The 22,096-nt window shown below is 35.3% G+C and overlaps 1 protein-coding gene across 2 annotated transcripts in view; it reads right to left on the bottom strand.

Moving 5' to 3' along the window:
* LOC134670643 (protein Fe65 homolog) overlaps positions 1–22,096 on the bottom strand; it is a 115,411-nt gene that overhangs the window by 49,179 nt on the left and 44,136 nt on the right. Inside the window, exon 2 of one of the 2 annotated variants that reach the window (XM_063528453.1) lies at positions 12,652–12,810. The exons of the other annotated variant lie outside the window; for it this stretch is intronic. Within the exon in view, the coding sequence (XP_063384523.1) occupies positions 12,652–12,673 (22 nt within the window). The 5' untranslated portion in view covers positions 12,674–12,810. The remainder of the gene's footprint in view (positions 1–12,651; positions 12,811–22,096) is intronic. 2 annotated transcript variants of the gene reach the window in all.

Below are 22,096 nucleotides of genomic sequence, written 5' to 3'. Positions count from 1 at the left end.
GCGCGAACGGCCACTTAATTTATTTGGTCGTTATATCCAAGGGCTATATTAAGTACTACCTTCACATGTAATATAAGAATATAGTGAATATTTGTGTTTTAGCTATAGTTCGTTTTTTTAGCATTAGAAAGAACTCCACAGAAGCAAGCGTGCAGTTTTTATCAGGCTCTTTAATTGTTAATAATTATTGAATTATCTAATATAGCATAGTCAATACATATAATTTACTTCAAATTATTACCGCTAAAAGTGCCGGACTTGGAACCACAAGCTTACTTCTGCGAAGTTCTTTCTAATGCTAAAAAAACGGACTGTACGGTTTCGAAAGATTTCATAATTAATTAACACTGAGACTTATCATTTGATAAGTGTCAAACTCTCAAACTCAAAATATAGTACTTTATTCATGTAGGCCTAGCAACAAGCTCTTAATGAATCGTAATTAATCTTAATCTAATTATCAGAGCAATTTATTGATGTTAATATTATTCCATAATAACATTGGATTATTATACAGATCAAATTTAACACTAAGAATTTCACAAAAGGATCGTCAATCATTAAAAAAATTGTATAAAATAATACTAGTCTATAATTTCTAGAATAAAATGTAAATGTCATAAAAAAGCATAAGTAACAAAAGAAGTAGGTAGTATTACATCGGAATATCCATTTCCTCATCAATAATCAAATATACCTAATAAATAAATAGTGTAGTGTTTTAGAATAGAGACTCAACTACCGGACCCCGGTTAAAGTGAATATCGTGTTATTTTGGGTAATGGTAAATAATATATGTGTGTTAAGTTACGTTTTTAATTTGAGAAAATTGAAAGCTTTGAAAAACATGACGAAATTGATTTAAATTTATATTGTCTTGTCTTTTATTAAAATTATAATCGTAGGTACCTGTCTGTACAAAATTTATAAAATGTCTAGAACAGCTTGTGTCTACGGAGCAACAGAGAATATTTAGGTGAAAATTTTGTTAATGTTGTTATTATATTTATTAGTGCATTCGAACTTAATATACATACTTATAAAAACATAATTAAATAACTAACCTACAAAACTTAAACTATATCTAAAAATAAATAAAACTAAACATAAAATAAATGATTACAAAATATCCACCAATGTTGTTATTTATATGTGACGTTATCTATGAAAAGTGAGATTATTGTCGATGGAGATGGCGCTTCGCTTACGCCCAAGGCCCCTACGTTTTCTGTTCTCTTTGACGGCGCAGCAACTAGTATCATTTCTCTCTCCTCGCTCTTTTAAAGTGCCATTTGTCAAAAAAGGACAACCATACTGTTGACAAGGTGAACTTCAAATCAAGTGTTGCCTTTTTTGATGCATCCAGGCTGTGTATGTGTGCGTAAAAACGTGTATGTGTGCTCTTTTAGGGATGTGAAAAGTCGATTTTAATCGTTTTATATATCGATAAACGCTACACAGTGGAACGAAATAGCTATTAATTGAAGCTTCAATATCTTCGTTAAACATATACATAATTGAAATGCTAATGAATAACAAATATATTAGAATATAATAAAATATTTCAATGATTGCGGAACACATATCTTAGTAGGTATTTTATGTATTTTAATTAAATATCTGAACTTTCCCTTGGCTCCCTGCTGGGGCGTGACGATAAAATTGTGATCTGAGGGCCTACCGCGAACCACGTTCGACGTGTTGCGTCTTTATCGCACTTGTAAATTCGTACGTAAGTGTGACAGGAAGGCAACACGTCGAACGTGGTTCGCGGTAGGCCCTCTGATAACCACAATAAAGAATAAAAGCGTTTTTGTTCATTTTAGATATCGTCAAACCTTTGAAGTAAAATTAAAATTGTAAGAAATGTCGATAGTTTATCGATATGACTTTATCGACATGGCTACAGCAAGGTGGTGTTAAATTGTTAATCGTACACTAAACAAAAGTGGCAACAGTGACAGCTCGCTGAGACCCCGTCTCTATATATTGTAAGTCTATGCTTACGCCATTATTAACGATGCTACGATATAAAAAAATACAATGCCGCGCGACGCTGTGCGGCGTAAGCGCCATCGACAATAAGGTCCCTTTTCATAGATAATGCCCCATATTTATTATGATATAGTTTTACAATCATTATTTGATAGTAATAGGAGATATTGATGACATAATAGATTAGTATTAAAGGCACCTTAAGGTCACCTTAGGTTTGTAAAGTCACCTTTCACCAAAACAAATGTTTGTAGGTGAACATTTAATACCTTTGTGGGTAGAAAAGTGATATTAAGAATTAATAAGTAAGTAAGCTGACCGCAGTTTAAAAATATTGTTCTTTCAGACATTTTGTCGAAAAAAAAGTAAAATGGGTCTATAACTCTATGATAGTATAGAGTTATAAACCGATTTTACTTTTTATTTTTTTGGCATGACAGACGATCACGTGATGCTTTCCATAGAAAACGATGCGTCGGAAACTCCGGCCTGGACACGGCCCGGTCTAACGTGAGTGATCCTTATTAGAACAGAGGTCAATTGATCGTATCATCTATATTATTATGTCTTAACCTACGATCTTGAAATATATTGAGCGACAAAACAAAAGCTCCATTCACTGCTATATATGTATTACAAGGCGAAGGCATCTAATTGCCAGTGGGACACAGTACCTAGTTACAGATAGTAGATATATCATTTGTATTGTTTCAACAACGAGACGATGAGACAGACCGCATTTGGATGTCTGTGGTCTGTGAGAATTGTTATGGAGGTTAGGATACACAGTTTAAATAATTGGAAAATTTTACGGTTTATATAGACTCGCTTGTTTTAGTCAATATTAGTACCTATGTCTCACAACAGTTTAAATTCGAGTTTAAATAATCTCTGTATTGTCTTAATGTTGACTGATAGAGAATATTTTCTGGGAATAATCTCGCCTTCACGTGATCATCATCATCTTCCTAGTGTTGTTCCAGCATTATGTCAAGGCTCATTTGGGCAGCCTGGTCCACTCGGCAATATAGGTAAGCAGCCAGGTCCACTCTGCAATAGGTATAGGTACTCAATCTTGTTTGCCACAGTCAGTCATTACAGTTCGCAGCCATAATTGTGTTAGTTTTAAGATATATTTTGTAATAATATGTATGCTAGTTTTAAGGTATTTATCTATAAAATAAATGTTTTCATTTCATTTCATTACACTGAAAGGTGTCGGGTTTCGGAGGTTCCGGGGCAGACTGCCGAATCCAACACAAGAGCAGCCGATGCAACGGAGCCACGTCGTTTTGTCGACTAAATAGTGTTTAGTGTTAAGTTTATATAACACAATATGTATGTTAGTCTGTAAGGTATTTGTAATATGGGCCTTGTTGCCTGTTTTTAATTTCTAAGGCTCACTTGCACCATTCCACTAACCCGAAGTTAACCGGTTAAACCTTGAGTTGCCATGGATACCAGTATAATTTGACACTAGGTTAACGGTTTAAGCGTTTAACCCCGGGTTAGTGGAATGGTGCAAGTGGGCTTAAATAAAATAAATAAATTACGAAATCTGCTATAAGTACTTCGTCGACGTATTTTATGACATCACATAAAATAAGATATCATAGTTTAAATAATTATATTATAACACTGTTATAAATGTATGTAAACAAAACGTTTTAAAAGTCAGGGTTACACAACATAGTCCATTACGCTATTATAACGCGAATGTCAAGTTCAATGCTGACTTTTTATACAATTAGTAGCTGGTGTGCATTCCATGTGCATTCTGCATACCATGTACATTCCAGTGGAAATTGCACCTATTGGTTACACGAAAACACGTTTTATTTTTATGTTATAGTTCTTGAAATTATTATTTTAATTCTAATTGAAAAAACTTCACTCAATATACGTTCAGTAATACATAGGTAATTTAATTTCTTCTTATTATAAAGATTTGGGTGGCAAAAAAGGTTTGGAACTCCTGATTTAGGCGATTATTCCTATTCCTGCTAATACACATGAAGGAAATATTTTATTTTGTAGTTTTTTTCATAAAGCCTTTTTTAGGGTTCCGTATCCAAAGGGTAAAAACGGGACCCTATTACTAAGACTCCGCTGTCCGTCTGTCTGTCACCAGGCTGTATCTCATGAACCGTGATAGACAGTTGAAATTTTCACAGATGATGTATTTCTTTTGCCGCTGTAACAACAAACACTAAAAACAGAATAAAATAAAGATTTAAATGGGGCTCCCATACAACAAACGTGATTTTTGACCAAAGTTAAGCAACGTCGGGCGTGGTCAGTACTTGGATGGGTGACCGTTTTTTTTTTCTTATTTTTCCGTTTTTTTTTTGCATTAAGGTACGGAACCCTTCGTGCGCGAGTCCGACTCGCACTTGCCCGTTTTTTTTTATTTCTACATAATACTCCAAGACACTGGCGATAGCGTACAAGCGAGACGAAATATCGATTGAAGAGCGACCTTCAGACAATCGCGCCGAGCTGGCTGGCCCTGCTAGTTATTACAAATTGGACCCTATTGCCACAGATATAGAGTTTACTTCTACACGATCTAACAGACATGCGTCGTTGACTTTGTACGGTCAAGGAATTTAATTTCAGTACATTGTCACAGTGACAATAGTTGAGGCATACTGCCGTATTCGAACTTCAAGATATTCACAAGAGACGACACGTACTAGATCCATTCTAGATACGTTATAGTTTAGATATCAACTAGTTCTCTTTTGCAGCGCAATTCGGGCAACCAATGTCACTTTTACGTTAGATAGCGTAAGATATCTATTAGATGTGAATTGGATCTCTAAGTCATATCCTGAGGAGATCGTTCAAGAGTCTCTCCGGAATCGCGCAAATGTCAAATTTGACAGGTTACATCTTAAACATATAGTATCATTATCGTATCTTGGTGATGTCTAAAAGATATCTAATAGATGTCTATTTCAAAATCCGAATCGGGCCCATAGACTAGGAACCCTCTAGACCGAGTTACCGTAGGGACGAGGTGAGCGAAGTCCCGTGCCATGATTGGTCCGTTCAAAGACACGGACGTCACACAAAGACATTTTCGACTCGAACATGGAGTAAAATTACCGTATGCGTGGCAGAGGGGGTAGCGCGACTATGCTCAGTCTAGAGGATGTTTTGTCTGTGGTATGAAGGTCTCGCGACTTTCATATTGTCACATTAGTCACTGTGACAAGATACGAAATAGTACTGAAAATATATTGTATGTTTAGTTGAAAATAAGCTTTGTTTTGTTAAAGGTAGGGTTGGTTTTAGGTTGTAGTATGTATGTATAGTTAAATTGGATTGTTACTAACATTACTTAATTACACAAACCGGTCTACAGCGATATAATTTTATTGTTTTTATCTTAAGTTCCGACGTTCCACTCAGCTAAAACGCTGGAATTTAAGGTAAATATAATGAAATTATATCGCGGTAGACCCGTTTGTGTAATTAAATACGTGTAAAAAACGCGGGAGTTTAAAGTGTTATAATATAATTAGACATAAGTCCAGAGCTCGGCAGGGGTGAGCCATTTTGATGTCACTTATGTCAAATGTTTATATTAATATAGATACACCTTGGAAAGAAATATTAAAATAAAAATTTATAAATAAAGAATAGACTACACTTAGACCCCAAAAAAAATATAATTAAACTAAAATGACAATGCCTTATGTACAAATGAACTTTAATAGTAGCATATGGATGGATATATATATTATTTGAAGAGGTTTACTAATAAAGCTTGCTATAAAATTTATTTGTTTTAATGGCGACGTAAAGATCGTAGCGGAAAGGCAGCCTAAATAAAATAATTTCTTTAGTTATTAAATTACACCACATATACCATCGAATGACAAGGCATGTCCATGTTGTGCAAACTCTGAAAACAGCTCACCCCCGCCGAGCTCTGGACATAACAAACACATACACAAATGTTTAATACACACAGTATCTTGACTACACTTACAACCTTACGTCAGTGGTCAACACAACACAATTTTACCACTTAGTTAGAGCATTAGAGTGACATTCCATTTCCAACTGCAGCTGCAATACTGTTCATTTTCTATGGCAATTGACAATGACAGCGACGCGTTTCCATAGTAAAATGAACAGTATTGCAGCTGCAGTTGGAAATGGAATGTCACTCTTAAGTAACTGGAGACGTCATGGCTGTCATTTTCTGTACAAAACAGTCTGCCGATTTTTGCGGGGGAGGGGACGTCAAATGTATTGCTATTTCTATGTAGAAATAGCAATAAATTTCATCAATGAAATACAGAAATCATGTGATTTCTACGTACCACCAAAGACATATGTAACTTCGTATAAGATGAATAAAGTCTAAGGAAAAGTCATTCTCGGATAGATGCCGCACACACCTTTAGCCTATGCTCGGCTAGATGGCGTGACGACACTGTTTCATATTTTAACAATTTTAACACATAGATATCAGTGAATAAACATGGATCAAAATGATATAAAAATAATAAAATCATTTATCCATATATACGAGTACTTATATACATTTTTTTGATAATTTTATACGTTTTCATTTTGAGTTTTAGTCGTGTGTCGATAGATGGCAGTAAATTTACTGTGACTACTAAATTTACTATGACAGAACCCCTCTATACTATCTGTTCTTTTTGGTATTACGTAACGTACAAATAGCCATGTCAGTCCATACAAAAGTTTGCACAATTGTGCAAGGTTTTCGGCAGAGGGGTAAGCTCTTAAAGGCGACTCCAGCTGGGTCATTCCATGTGATTTCAACAAATTTGAATTAAAAAGTGTGCCGCATGATATTTGATTTGCATAAAAAAATTGAGGATATATTTCATGGTGGCAGAAGTGCTGAACCACCACCAGTTTTTTTTTTATCTTTTAATTTCCAAGTTTTGCCCATTCGAAGTTAGCAGTGGGGTCAAATTCTTGCTTGTACAAAATCAGACCTAACTTTTTTTCTATAAAAGGTAACGAAATAATTATTACTTTTTTTGATTAGGTATGAAATGTGAATATTATACTGTATGACAAAATTTATCTGAATTAACTACAAAAAAAATGGTGACCACCCGAAGTGTACACCTAATTGGTCAATTATTGCAATTTTAAAATGGTTCTTGTGCCAACCCTGGTGCATATCAAATATTACTTTTTTCTGAAATATAAAGTACTTGCCGTGTTCATCTTGTAAAATAAATATAATTGTGTTAGATCAATTACTTCTAATAGAAAAATGTAAGTGAAAATTGAGAAATTCGAAAAATGCTCGTGTTTGACTCTAAAAAAAACCACGTGGAAGAGAAAATAAAAATTTGATTGTAGTCAGAAAATATAGCTGATATCTTCGTTAATTAGATTTAGAAAAAAAAGTTTTGTTATATTGCCTATTTTTTGAAATATGATTTTTTTAACATGCTACTGTTTACAACTATCGATACAAAATGTTTTATGTTATAAATTAATAAAAATGGGACGGTAATTGGTCATACGGATATTATTTACGTTTTTTATGTTCAAATATTTTTTTTAACATGGCAATAATTTCATTTGTAAATTTAACGAGGGTAGAAATTCGACAATGCACTGTTACCTGACAAGGATTGTGAATCACTTGCGAATGTTTCTTAATTTAGCCGTGTAGAAAATAACCGACGCCTCCTGACTTGTTAACAAGCTTTATTTGTATGTTACATGGCTAAATTACGAACATAAGTAAACGGACCAATAATCCTTATCGAAGTTCTATAGGAAATCGTATTTATCTAGGAGATAATGAAGTGGTGCAAACTCTTTGTAGTAAGTGCTTGTGTTATTAATAGTTGACTGTTCAAATTCATGGGATCAAGTTCTTTTTCGTCTCAAAATCAGATGTCGAAGAAGCTGAGGTATATCTATCAGAGCGATTTAAAAATATAAGGACCATAAAAAATACACGTTCTTATCATAGCTTCGTTCCCATTTCTCAAAATGAATTAAAAGTGCGACGTTATTCAACTTCAGAAAATTTTGAAGTAGCAAAGGTTTGCAAATGATTTTTTTATTGTATAAATATATAAAGTAAATTTCAATCGTCTGGATTTTATTTATATTTTTTCATCGAATTCATTCATATTTATAAGTTTAAGGTCATATGTATTTTAATCTGCATAAATACAACAAGAGCGAAAATGTATGAGACGAGCAGTTTAAAAAATCATATTTCAAAAAATAGGCAAAATAACAAAACTTTTTTTTCTAAATCTAATTAACGAAGATATCAGCTATATTTGCTGACTAAAATCAAATTTTTATTTTTTCTTCCACATGGATTTTTTTAGAGTCAAACACGAGCATTTTTCGAATTTCTCAATTTTCACTTACATTTTTCTATTAGAAGTAATTGATCTAACACAATTATATTAATTTTACAAGATGAACACGGCAAGTACTTTATATTTCAGAAAAAAGTAATATTTGATATGCACCAGGGTTGGCACAAGAACCAATTTAAAATTGCAATAATTGACCAATTAGGTATACACTTCGGATGGTCACCATTTTTTTTGTAGTTAATTCAGATAAATTTTGTCATACAGTATAATATCCACATTTCTTACCTAATCAAAAAAAGTAATAATTATTTCGTTACCTTTTATAGAAAAAAAGTTAGGTCTGATTTTGTACAAGCAGGAATTTAACCCCACTGTTAACTTCGAATGGGCAAAACTTGGAAATTAAAAGATAAAAAAAAAACTGGTGGTGGTTCTGCACTTCTGCCACCATGAAGTATATCCTCAATTTTTTTTATTCAAATCAAAAATCATACGGCACACTCGATTTGTTGAAATCATCTGAAATGACCCAGCTATTAAATGCTCTAAGTTTTACCGTTATTAAGTACCTTGCGGTAAAAGGGTAACTTAATGAGATTGGGAGCAAGGTTAGTAGTATTAAGATTACTGACACGCACTACCCTTTTTAGTAAAGTGGGTTAATGTACGAAATGGAATATAGACCATATAAAGTGGAGAAGTTGCGAGGATTTTGTAAAAAGGCGTTTACTAAATTAGGTCTGGAGTTTACTTCAGCCAGACACATCACTTATGAAACTGACTTCATATTTATGCTACCTTAAAAAGCGCCATGCCGTTTTATTGAATACCGTAAAACGGGGTGAGTAGGTTTCGCGGGGAGAGATGGGTTATGAATGGGGAGAGAAGGTTTGAGAGGGGGGTGAGAAGCGATTTTAAGGCTACTGCTACAAAAATAAAAAAAAACGCATAATAATAAAAAAATCGATCCAACAATCTTCCAAAATCACCTTTGTATGAAAAACCCTCTCACCCCAAATACGAGGCACTACGGGGTGAGATGGGTTTTCCTCTTTATCGTCAAAGTTATGAAATGGCACTATCAAAATAAAATACAAACTAAAATACAAACGTCCGAACCACTTATTATATACAACATTCAGTTTTCGCATGTAAACATAAAATTTTATCGAAGTTTGAAAGTCAAATTTCACCCAACTCACCTCTTTTTACGGTGCCTACTTATTTAAGCATTTTTTTAATAGGTACGTACTAGTATTATTACCGAAGTGTCAGCGGTTGTTACAAAACCATACAAAACTTACGATTCGACGTAATTATTATTGTAATGTAATTATTTCAAATGCAAAACGCACTTACGATATCAATCGAAAATGCACATACTTATGTAAAAAAATCATCTGTGTTGGTTAAGCTTTCTGTTTGCCCTGCACTCGTCTGTGATGACGGTGATTCGGTGACTTAACGAGTGCGGTAACAACATGACTCGATGACTTTCAACTCGTGCGCATCGCGCAGTTAAGATCAACAACAGTATATTAACTTAAAGCACCGGTGCCAGAAAGGATCATGACTTGTCCTTGACTTATGAAAATGTCTCTTGATGTTTGTCTCCGATGATATTTTTGTAGTCGGACCAAGCTAACTCTGCATAGCATTTGCAGTGACAAAGTATGGTAATGTCAATATTACTGTCAAAAAATGTTTATGAGAATATGGCATTTATAATGAGTATAATGACACTCCCTCCTTTTGTTCTGTTCAAGTCGGTGTAAAATTAGCTTAGACGGAGTTTAAAAATTGTGCATGGAAAAAAATAGATGATTTTTTTTAAAGATGAACATTCTATGTTTTAATGTTCTTTAATTGTCATAGTACCTATCTATCTAGCTAATACTTTCATACGAGCAATTCTTGTTTATTTATTTATATGTACTTCGGGGATCTCGGAAACGATTTCGATGAAATTTGCTATATAGGGGTTTTCGGGGGGCGATAAATCGATCTAGCTAGGTCTTATCTCTGGGAAAACGCGCATTATTGAGTTTTTATATGGTTACCGAGCAAAATGTGGTCTCCCAGATATTAAGCCTTTATTTACGTCGATACTTCATACCCATGTAAACAAGCTGTGATTTATTTTAAAATGTAGACGAGAGCCGTAGATAATGCGCTTTGGAGTGTGAAAGGTCAGTCTGCGATCCGATCAAAATAAACAGTAAACATACGAGTAGGTACTACGTGGTATATTTCAACAAATAAGTTGTTACTACTATAGCTTAGCTATAACGGCTCGGCCACGACATTGAGCACGACATTGAACGACAGCAGCGATAACCATAGGGTGGAGCGAGACCTGCCGGCCTAGCCAAGGTTACAATCGCTATCGCTTCGACAACGAAAACCATTATGTCTCTCTATCACACTTCCATATTAGTGCGACAGTGACAGTTGCGTTTCGATCGCTACGAAGCGTAAGCGATCGGCATCTTGGCTACGCGGTCTGGACCTTTCGTTCCCATCTAATCATATGGTTGTCGCAGCCGCCGTCGTAAGTCGCTCAATGTTATGTCCGAGCCGTAATGACTACCCTAATGGATAGTTCTTATTTATTTATTATGGCACCCGTTTAATGTAAAATGTACCACTAAAAACCAAAGTATTTATTTCAGAATTTTTAAATACGTTTAAGGGGTCTATGAACATTTGAGTATCATAGTGCGGTAGTAAGTTCAATCACGCAATGAGTTAACGTACTGGATATATCGTTGTCATTGTTGTATAACTCGGTAAAAGGCACGATGATTGGGCGCATTCAATAATCAAGTTTAAAGTTCGCTTTGACCGGTTAGGTGGAACTGATTTTATTTATGAATGACTTCTCCAGTACGGATATGATGGCTCTTGTCTACGTGACAGCTCTGTTCTCTGTTAAAAAGTGACGGATATTTTGTCACGTGGATAAAGCCATCCATAATAGGCCTGCAGTACGGATATGATGGTCGTTCACTACGTGACAGCGTGATAAAATGGTGTCCGTCACTGTCTATCCCGCGGTGTTAAAAAGTGACAGTTATTTTATCATGTGGATAAAATCATCCTTAATACTCCGGCAGTTTTATGATGCGTATTATGTCATAACACCTAAAAAGAAGCATCATGCACTTTAATTATTAAAATGACAAATTAATTTTAGCGTTGCAATGGAAATAAACATAACATAAACACTTACATTTTCATTACAACATACTCTCTGTCTATTAATACAGTGAAATTATACATTTTGCGTTTGCGTCAAATCCGGTAGTTCTGATTTTTTGCAAGCTTGTTTATGATGTTGGCCCAATGAATAATCCAAGTTTGTGACCTCGAGCGCCGAACGCAACTTTGTCAAAAATCGAATAAACCGCAATTTTTTTTAGATTTGGGCGATTATAACCCTAAAGTACTAGTTTTGATAGTAACTTCTTAGGGCGTTTTTAAAGTAGACTAAATTTGCTACAATAAGACACTAGAATTGTCACTGTACATCTAATATTTTCCGAGATAAAGCCTTTCAAAATTTTATAATTTTACATCAGTTCTTAGCTACTCGTATAATATAAGGGTTAAGTAGGTAATTTATATGGTATTCATCACCGCCACGTTCTACAAAATATTTATTTACAATAAAAAAAAAAAATTTTTAAAAAAGGCACTCATATATTTTTATGGAATATAAATATTTTGTAGAGCGTGGCGGTGATGAATTCCATTATTATATTATAGCTAAGGACTGATGTAAAATTATAAAATTTTAAAAGGCTTTATCTCGGAAAATATTAGATGTACAGAGACAATTCTAGTGTCTTATTGTAGCAAATTTAGTCTACTTTAAAAACGCCTTAGGAAGTTACTACCAAAAACTAGTATTTTAGGGTTATAATCGCCCAAATCTAAAAAAAAAAATGCGGTTTATTCGATTTTTGACAAAGTTGCGTTCGGCGCTCGAGGTCACAAACTTGGATTATTCATTGGGCCAACATCATAAACAAGCCTGCAAAAAATCAGAACTACCGGATTTGACGCAAAATAGCCAGGTTACAAAATTCGACAAAGTTACTGGTTTATATTGGCTGAAGCCAGAGAGGTAGAGTTAGACCAAGAGTCTGCAACGATTGTGCAAGTGTTATACGTCGTAATTTCATAGAAGATTGACATTTAAAATAACAATTGCACTGCGTGTGCGATGAAAATTGTCGCAGACTTATCTTGGTCTAACTCTAGTATACCTATATATAAAAGAAGGACAAAGAATACTCACTCTCTCTCTTATGCAGCCCCATGTTGTAGGCGATACGCGGCAACACTAGTGCGCGCACGCACACATAGTAAAGATCCACAAACACACACACTTCACATCACTAGCTATTACTGTTTTAGATAATAGCTGAATACTGTTTTTACTTATATTGTGATTTAGCTGTATGGTAGAGAAAAACTATTAGGTTTTAAGATCGAAAATGAACTGCATTCAAATTGCGATGGGGTGTTTTATCAATCCTTAGCTAAATATGGGATCATAATTGAAAAAAAGCAAATACTTTTTCTAGATTTCGGAAATTGTTTCATCGCGAAAAAGTGTTTGCTCTCCCATAAACATCGACATCTGATGGACAATTTTTTTTTCGCAATTGTGGCCTTGGTTTAATATCAAAAATTTCTCAGTATGATCCTATAAAAATATGACTAATACTTGTTGAAAAAACACCCTGCAAAATATACCCATGTATAACTTATAACTATTCGTATTTTGGCAACTCATGGCTTCAAGCTTATCTTAGTCATTTATCGTGTGATAAAAACGACCTGAGTCGTACAGTCACCTGCAATAATATGTTACTCTTCGAAGGCCGCAAAATTATGTGACACGCTCTTATGGCTCTAAAAATAAGATCGTGTCTGATATTTTTGCGGCCTTCGTTGTGTAAAATATTATTGCAGGTGACTGTACTAAGACATTAACCTTTTTAGGGTTTAAAGCCCTATTACTAAGACTCCGCTGTCCGTCTGTCTGTCACCAAATACTAAAAATTAACCAACAACAAATACTGAAAACAAAATAAAATAAATATTTAGGTGGGACTCCCATACAACAAACGTGATTTTTTGCAGTTTTATGCGTAATAGTACGGAAACCTTCGTGCGCGAGTCCGACTCGAACTTGGCCAGTTTTTCTAACTCTACGTGATAAATGATGTCATATTATAACTATGATACCAACATTAATGTCTCATGGTATTTTTGTGAGCCCTTCATGAGACATTCACAGATATGATACACCTATATTTTGGAATGCTCACGACGTAATACTTATTATCCTATATGTCCTTATATTTAATTTGATAAAATGACTACTCTAATGAAGGAACCCTAAATTTGCTAACCCGTGCGAAGCTAAGGCGAGTTGTTAGTGTAAATATAGAAAAGTAAACGTACCATAATCACGTATGTACAGTAAAAGTAAAATTTCCAGATAAATTCCAATGCAGCACATGCAGGCATCTTTTCACTTTTACCACATCACTATGCGACTTGCGTAGCCGCCGGCCCGACCTGGTTTAGGAATACTAAGTACCATGATAATACCTAGCGCATAATCTAGGTGTTATAACATGATTGCCATTTTAGGCTATAAAACATACTTACTTATTTCACCCCGTTAGGAAAGTGCACAAGCGCTGGTGGCCTAGCGGTAAGAGCGTGCGACTTTCAATCCGGAGGTCGCGGATTCAAACCCCGAGAAATTTTCGGAACTTATGTACGAAATGTCATTTGATATTTACCAGTCGCTTTTGGTGAAGGGAAACATCGTGAGGAGACCGGACTAATCCCAACAAGGCCTAGTTTCCCCTCTGGGTTGGAAGGTCAGATGGCAGTCACTATCATAAAAACTAGTGCCTACGCTAATTCTCCCATGAACCGTGGCAAAAAGCCGGGATAACGCAAAGAAGATGATGATGAATAACCTATACCAGCTTCTCCCTTCTGGACCGCATCCAAGGAAGAGCGGCTCGAATAAAATTGTCGACTGCCAGCGTCTTTCAGAACGGCTTGACTCCTTGGCGCTGCGTAGAGATGTGGCCTCGCTCTGCATTTTCTATCGCATGTATGACGGGGAGTACTCCGAGGAATTGTTCGGATTCCCTGCCGCTTCTTTTCGCCATCGCCCTACGCGACAACATTACCATCTTCATCACTTGGATGGTCGGCAGTCCTCAACTGTGCGTTTCTCCAGAAACTTCCTCCCTCGCACAGCCAAACTGTGGAATGAACTGTCGCCAGCGGCATTTCCGGACCGATACGACCTTCAAACCTTCAAGGAAAGAGCGTACTCCCATCTTAAAGGCCGGCAACGCGCTTGCAACCCTTCTGGTGTTGCGGGTGTCCATGGGCGGCGGTAATCGCTTACCATCAGGTGATCCGTCTGCTCGTTTGCCTCTTTCTCTCTTTCATAAAAAAAATGAAGGAAGAAAGTACACAAACTTGATATAACGTTAGTATTTGTCTTGTCAAGCCATGCACGTAAAGCCGCGGGGCGACATACTCCTGGGAACGGTTTTGAATACCATCATTACGAATGAAAGTTAGGTTTTTGCATTAGGGCATTAGTCACTTTCAGGGTTCTGTAGGAAATATAACACTTTAAACTCTCGCGTTTTGTACACATATTTAATTACACAAACGGGTCTACCGCGAAATAATTTCATTGTTTTTACCTTAAATTCTGACGTTTTAGCTGAATTACACCAGCTGTGGTTGAAAGACAATGAAATTATATCGCGGTAGACCCGTTTGTGTAATGAAATACTGTAGGAAATGCTAGAAATTTTAGATTTAGGTATTTCATACCTATGAGTAGGTAATTTTATGAACATACATAGATACCTAATGTCTAAGATTAAACATAGGTTAGGTTAGAGCGAGCTTATACATTGTACGGACACTTTAAGGATGACTCACGCTAGACCGGGCCAGGGCCGGGCCGGAGCTTACGGCGTTTTGTTTTCTATAGAAAGCACCACGTGCTCACCGATCAGCCGTCATAGAAAATGACATGTCGGACGTCTCCGGCCCGGCCCGGTTTATGAATGATGCATTTCATTCATAAAGCACCTATGACATGTTCTTTCCGTGTACCCTTCATGTACAGTCTGGCAAAAAAGAGTAGAAATTAAAAAGTGGCAACACTGTAGTGTCGTCCCGTTTTCTTATATAAATTGGTTTGAAAGGGACGACATTACAGTGTTGCCACTTTTTAATTTCTACTCTTTTTTGTCAGACTCTAGTTATTGTTCTGTGGTGGCCGGTGCTGCCGGCGTATTATGGATAGCTTTATTCATCTTTATCCACGGGATAAAATAACTGTCACTTTTTAACACCATAGGATAGAAAGGGATGGATACCGTTTTATCACGCTGTCACGTAGACAAGAACGACCATCATATCCGTACTGGAAATTATTTATTGAAAACTACGGAACCCTGCACTTAAAATGCGCTCATACAAAGTTTTTACCATATTAACACAAAGATGAGCCGATAGCTGCGCTCAATGCGTAAGCGAAAGGATCGTTAAGATAATTGCTATTCAACTTGCGGTAGCACTTTTATGCGATTATAATCGTTTTATCACAACCCTAGCCAAGATGACAGCCAAAAAAATAACAAAAATATTTATTTCCTTAAAAACTTTTTGACAATACGACTATTAGGTAAGAAAACCCTGTATCAGGAAATCCCTCTCCTCTATAACAATTCGCCTAGTACCTAATATAAGGTCTAATCTAAAGTCGTTTACAGAGAAACGAAAGAACGAAACGAGACTCTCGGCTCGATTCGGAAAATGAATTAGATCTCTACTAGACCTCAACAAGTTACGATATGGATAATTTAAAGATATTTGTAAGATAGATATGTCAAATTTGACGTTTCCGCGATTCTGGAGGTCCTCTTGAACGATTTCGACAAGTTATGACTTAGATATCCAAGTCACATCTAGTCGATATCTAATGTAAATCTAGTTGATCTCTATATCGTTTCTAGATCTTGTGATTATCTCGTTTCCCGAATACGCGTGTCTGTCTCTATCGCACTACTATGGAAGAGTAGCGTTAAGATAGCGTTTCGTTTAGTTTTATGCAAACGATTGTCATGTTGGCTAGGCCAGCTCAACCGGTTGTATTCTGTAATGACAGTTTAATTTTTAATTGAATTTATTAAGTAGACTTGTAAGAATATGTTTTTAATGTCTCGCAAATGGAAACGATTGCGAAATCATTTTATGAAGTAAATAAAGGTGTTATCGCTAAAACGACGTGATTATGAATTTTGTTTTCCAAAAACAATATCAATTCAATTGCACACAATTACGCCTATAGAGTTAAACCAAGAAAACTCTGCAGCGATTTTGATACCATACGCAGTGCAAATGTCATTTGTACGTCATAATTTCATAGAAGTTTGACTTTTAAAATAACACTTGCACTGCGTGTGTTATCAAAGTCGCTGCAGACTTAGAATGGTCTAACTCTACTCACAGGACCTAGGTACCGCGAAACACGAAAATCGAAAGTTCGGTTTCTGCCTCTATCATTCTTGCCTATTCGATAGGAAGGCAGGTAACGAAATTTCGATTTTCGCGTTTCGCGGTAGGTCACCTGTTTTAATACCTATCCAGTCTATAAAAATGACAATTAGTGTTGCCAGTTTTTTGTATTGTGAAAATAGTGATGTGCTACAACCGATAATTAACGCAAACGTCACATAGGTATGTATTAGGGGGCGTAAAATATGATTTTATAATTATTCTCTTGCGTAAATATAGTGTCAAAGTGATTTTTTTTAGTTTTAATTATGTTTTATCTCAATTTATGTACCTACTTTGTAATATATTTTTTTATATTTATGAGTATGCCTCCATAAGTGATGTACTTCTAACAAACACAAAATTGACCTTAAACCCTTGATCACGCTAGACTGAGTTTTCTCATAAAGGCGTTCTCATTAACAAAATCTTTCAAAACAATCAAACATCGGTGTTCTAATTTGCATATATCCGTTTCGCAACGCCAATAATTAGTTCACAGTCCACTGAGCGCGGTAACGGAGGGCCTTGCGTGCCTTGCGTGGCTAATGTTGGCCGCAATGTGGGCAAATGTTTGGAATGGGCAGGTATTGCACGTAATTTTTAGCCAGCGGCGTATTTACATTAAAACTGGAAGTTTTCAATTCAAATTTTTTGTACTAGGTACTATATCTATAACGAACGAGGTCGGGTCTGGACGAGCCGGTCACAAGAATGAAAATGAGTAGAAGAGGAAAGATGCCTACATCCAATGGGATAACCAAAGGCCACCATGATGTGATGATATCTATAACAATCCTCCTCAATCCACGTTGGGATAGCGTGAGGAGTGAGGACTATACGCAACACTCTTTACAATGAGGGGAGGTATGTCGCAGCAATGGGAAATAAAATACCGATATAGGCCGGTGATGACAGCAACGACAAAACATTATTAGAAGGAATTAAGATTACATATTTAAATAAAGGTTCCAAATTTAAAATTTTATATTCGTTGAAATAATACATAAAGGACCCAGTGACTTGAAAAGTATTTCCCTAAGCATTAGTTAGATCAAAATATTGAACGATAAAGTACCTAACTTACACAAAGAAGCGTTTGCACCACCGGTTGGGTATTTAGTTCAATTGGTTCAAATATTTGCTGCCAACTACCGAACAAGATCTCTTGAGCTATAATTTTGTGTTTCCGATCATCTATTATATAAGAAGTGTATATTTTGTGATGATAAAACCGACAAGAGTATCCTTCCGGTTCCGTGGAATACATTATAGTTTAAAATAGTAAATTTGAGTAATTTGGCTGTTCCGGGTATAGGTACAATAATTGGTTAATGAAAAATGCAGTAATACATTTTGCCCGACCTTAGGTGGTCACTTTTTGTTCAAACCGCCCAATATCCTATAAAGCAAGGCAAGGATACTAACATGCCAGTTAGAACGTACACTGATATCAGAATAACATCTAACTGATGTCATTCAGTTATCGTTCATGTCGCTCGTACTTGTCTGTACATGTATTATCGCGAACGAGACTTAGAATGGCCACTGACGAGCCTTCCAACAGTCCAAATAGCGTGGCTGCAATCCAAAATCGGTTCGTGAATGTCAAAAACGTACAATGTTTAATATTAGGATGCGTCCATTTGGATGAATTCATTATAACGGCATCCATTTGGAAGGGTCTTCAGTGGCCTGCTTTACAGTAACTAAAAAAACATGATTTGAATATTAATCTGATATCAGCATTCAAGTTAGCGTGGTAGTAATTTACTTACATGTTTTTTTTTTCACTAAGAATCTATATTTTTCTGAAACTTACTAACCTTGCCACAAATGAAATCTACTAGGTATAATATTTTCGAGAAAAAATACGTTGTATATAACTAAAAAATATCAATAGTTCCAAAGTCACATTTTGCGGTTAATATCGGTTTTAGCACAACACTATTTAATTTTCAAGAATTCAATAATTTACATTCAACTTACTACACTAGACTAATTTTAGACCCTGGCATTTAATAAGCAGTAAAATAAATAAGTATCATTATGATGTAATTCTGGAAAGAGTTATGCACAATATTTCATTATGGTTTCTAGAAATAGTTTTATTACGCGTACAAACAATAGGTACGTAATTTGTCGACAACTACCTACACATTTACAAACATTTTACGCCCATAAAAAGTGAAAACGACATATTGACCGTGTAATAACATAGTTTATTGCATTCTCCATGCTGCCTAAAGAGGCTAAAGACACAAATCTTTATGTCGACTGTACATCAGATATATCGGAGCGGCAGAGGTACTTAAAAACATCTGAACACGCACTCTAACGCCTTGAAAATAGAGGCGTGTTGAGATATTTGTGAGAGCCTTGGCCGCTTCGATATATTTGATGGCGACTGTACACTAAACAAGTGTCAATTTTCTATGCACGCGATTTTACTACTAAATGCAAAAATCATAAAGCATATATTCGAGTACATTTTATGTTATGAGTATTAAACTACATATTGCCTAAGACATACTTAAGAACTATTTTTATGTTTTATGATCACTGTTTATGTTTTAGTTATAGTGTTGTAAAATAATAACTGCTCATTGCTCAACTTATCGGTATAATTTCTAGAGCATGACTTGATGTAGCTTAGCTTACATAACATAAGTGACATGAAGGATTCGAAAGAAAGGCAAATAGATGACTACTTGACTAGCAAAGAAAGTTTAACTACCTAGTTTCTGCTCAATTGTACACTAAAATTAATAAAACTAAGATAAGTAAAGACACATATCAATGCAATGACCTTACAAGTAACTTAGTATCTATTTATTATAATGTCTCATGTGATAATCCAATTGACATTGATTTCTGGACATACAAAATGTTAATCATTATAATTATAAGCAAAGTGATATTCACATCATCCTTGACATTATGATAAATACAAGTTATCCATCTAAGTGTTGATGTCATCATCAAAGATGCATTTGTAAATCATTAAAAAAACTTGTTTCGTTTAAATTTTACATTATGAGTTTTTAAACCGCATCTCTATGATGAATTGATTAGTGATGTAGTCAAGGTAATGTTTACCGGTTTTTTAATATCACGAACAGAAGGATGTATCTTCTGGCGTCTACAAAAGTCACCGATAATCGCATGCGATTTGCGATACATTGCAACATTTGGTAGATCGATTGAATTCGTTGCCTACTTAGCCGGCAATTTTCTTAAATCGCATGTCATTTGTTGCAACCTTTGTCTGGAAATCTTTATGTGACTAAGCGAAGATGGGAGGGTATTATAGAATACGTGGGTGTTTGTAATTTTTTTTTATGTAAGTATGTTTGAATGCGTTTGTACTTACTTATGTTTTAATTTATGGCTCGTGCTCACGCGGATATTCATTTGTTAGAAATTAGGCTTATTTTAAGCAATCAGGAATATCTAGACACGCGGTAGCGTGTCAAGCCAAGTTCAAGCAAAGGAACTGGCTAGCCAGCGCCAAGTGTAATATTACACGAACCACTTGGTGCCACTTTTGACCCTTCTATAACTCAAAACATCTTTAACGTAAACACATAAAACTACGTGTGTTTAATTATATCCATAAGGACATCTAGAAGCCCAAATTTCATGAAGCTAGCTCAAACGGTTATAAAGATATGAAGGTCAAAAAGTCGTAAATTTTAAGACTGACTGACATACCTATAGTACCTAAACCTAACCTACTTCCAGATGACCTAGAAGGATGAAATTTGGAATCCAGCTCAGTTATTGTGTGAAAGCGTAGGAAAAAATCTAAAAATTAAAAAAAGTTATAAAATAGGGGGGGTCCCCATACAAAAAAACCATTTTTTATTGTGACTGACATATAAGTACCTAAACCTAACCTACTTCCAGATGACCTAGAAGGATGAAATTTGGAATCCAGCTCGGTTATTGTGTGTAAGCGTAGGAAAAAATCTAAAAACAAAAAAAAGTTAATAAATAGGGGGGGTTCCCATACAAATTTCTTTTTTATTGTGACTGGCATATAGTACCTAAACCTAACCTACTTCCAGATGACCTAGAAGGATGAAATTTGGAATCCAGCTCGGTAATTGTGTGTAAGCGTAGGAAAAAATCTAAAAATAAAATAAAGTTTAAAAATAGGGGGGGTCCCCATACAAAAAAACCATTTTTTATTGGGACTGACATATAAGTACCTAAACCTAACCTACTTCCAGATGACCTAGAAGGATGAAATTTGGCATCCAGCTCGGTAATTGTGTGTAAGCGTAGGAAAAAATCTAAAAATAAAAAAAGTTAAAAAATAGGGGGGGTCCCCATACAAAAAACGTGTAATACGCGCTAAACAACCGGCCAACGGTGTGTCGTTGGCGGCGCGCGGCACCACATAATTAATACAAAGAACAGAAGTAAAAAACATGCAGCGGAAACACAAGAAAAAACATTAAATCTCAATACCTGCCTAGTTTTCTTTACAAAAAGTATTGATATCCGATCAAAAACATAAATGTAAAAAAGGAGAGCCAAGTTCAATACAAAAATTATGCTTGGCTGTGGGGTTCGCCGCAAAAAGAATGGAGATTTAAATGAGTGCCAAGTTCTATGCAAAATCCAAATATGTATTTATAGGATCAAAATAACATTATAAACAAGTATTAAACTCTATTTCTTTGCTTTATTGGATACCTATAACAATTGCTGTTATTTAAAAAAAATGTGAGATCTTAAAGTAGGTTAGATTTGGCTTGGCCAGTTTTTATCAGAATTACAAAATATATATGTTGAATTACTTTATAAAATGATTGATGTAATGAAAACTGGCCAAGTCAAATCTAACCTGCTTTAAGATCTCACATTTTTTTTAAATAACAGCAATTGTTATAGGTATCCAATAAAGCAAAGAAATAGAGTTTAATACTTGTTTATAATGTTATTTTGATCCTATAAATACATATTTGGATTTTGCATAGAACTTGGCACTCATTTAAATCTCCATTCTTTTTGCGGCGAACCCCACAGCCAAGCATAATTTTTGTATTGAACTTGGCTCTCCTTTTTTACATTTATGTTTTTGATCGGTCTTATTTACCTCTTTTATCGAACCG

Source organism: Cydia fagiglandana, chromosome 14 (assembly GCF_963556715.1).
Source record: "Cydia fagiglandana chromosome 14, ilCydFagi1.1, whole genome shotgun sequence".
Taxonomy (NCBI): domain Eukaryota; kingdom Metazoa; phylum Arthropoda; class Insecta; order Lepidoptera; family Tortricidae; genus Cydia; species Cydia fagiglandana.
Note: the sequence above shows the minus strand (reverse complement) of the source record. Positions and strands in the feature narration are given on the sequence as shown.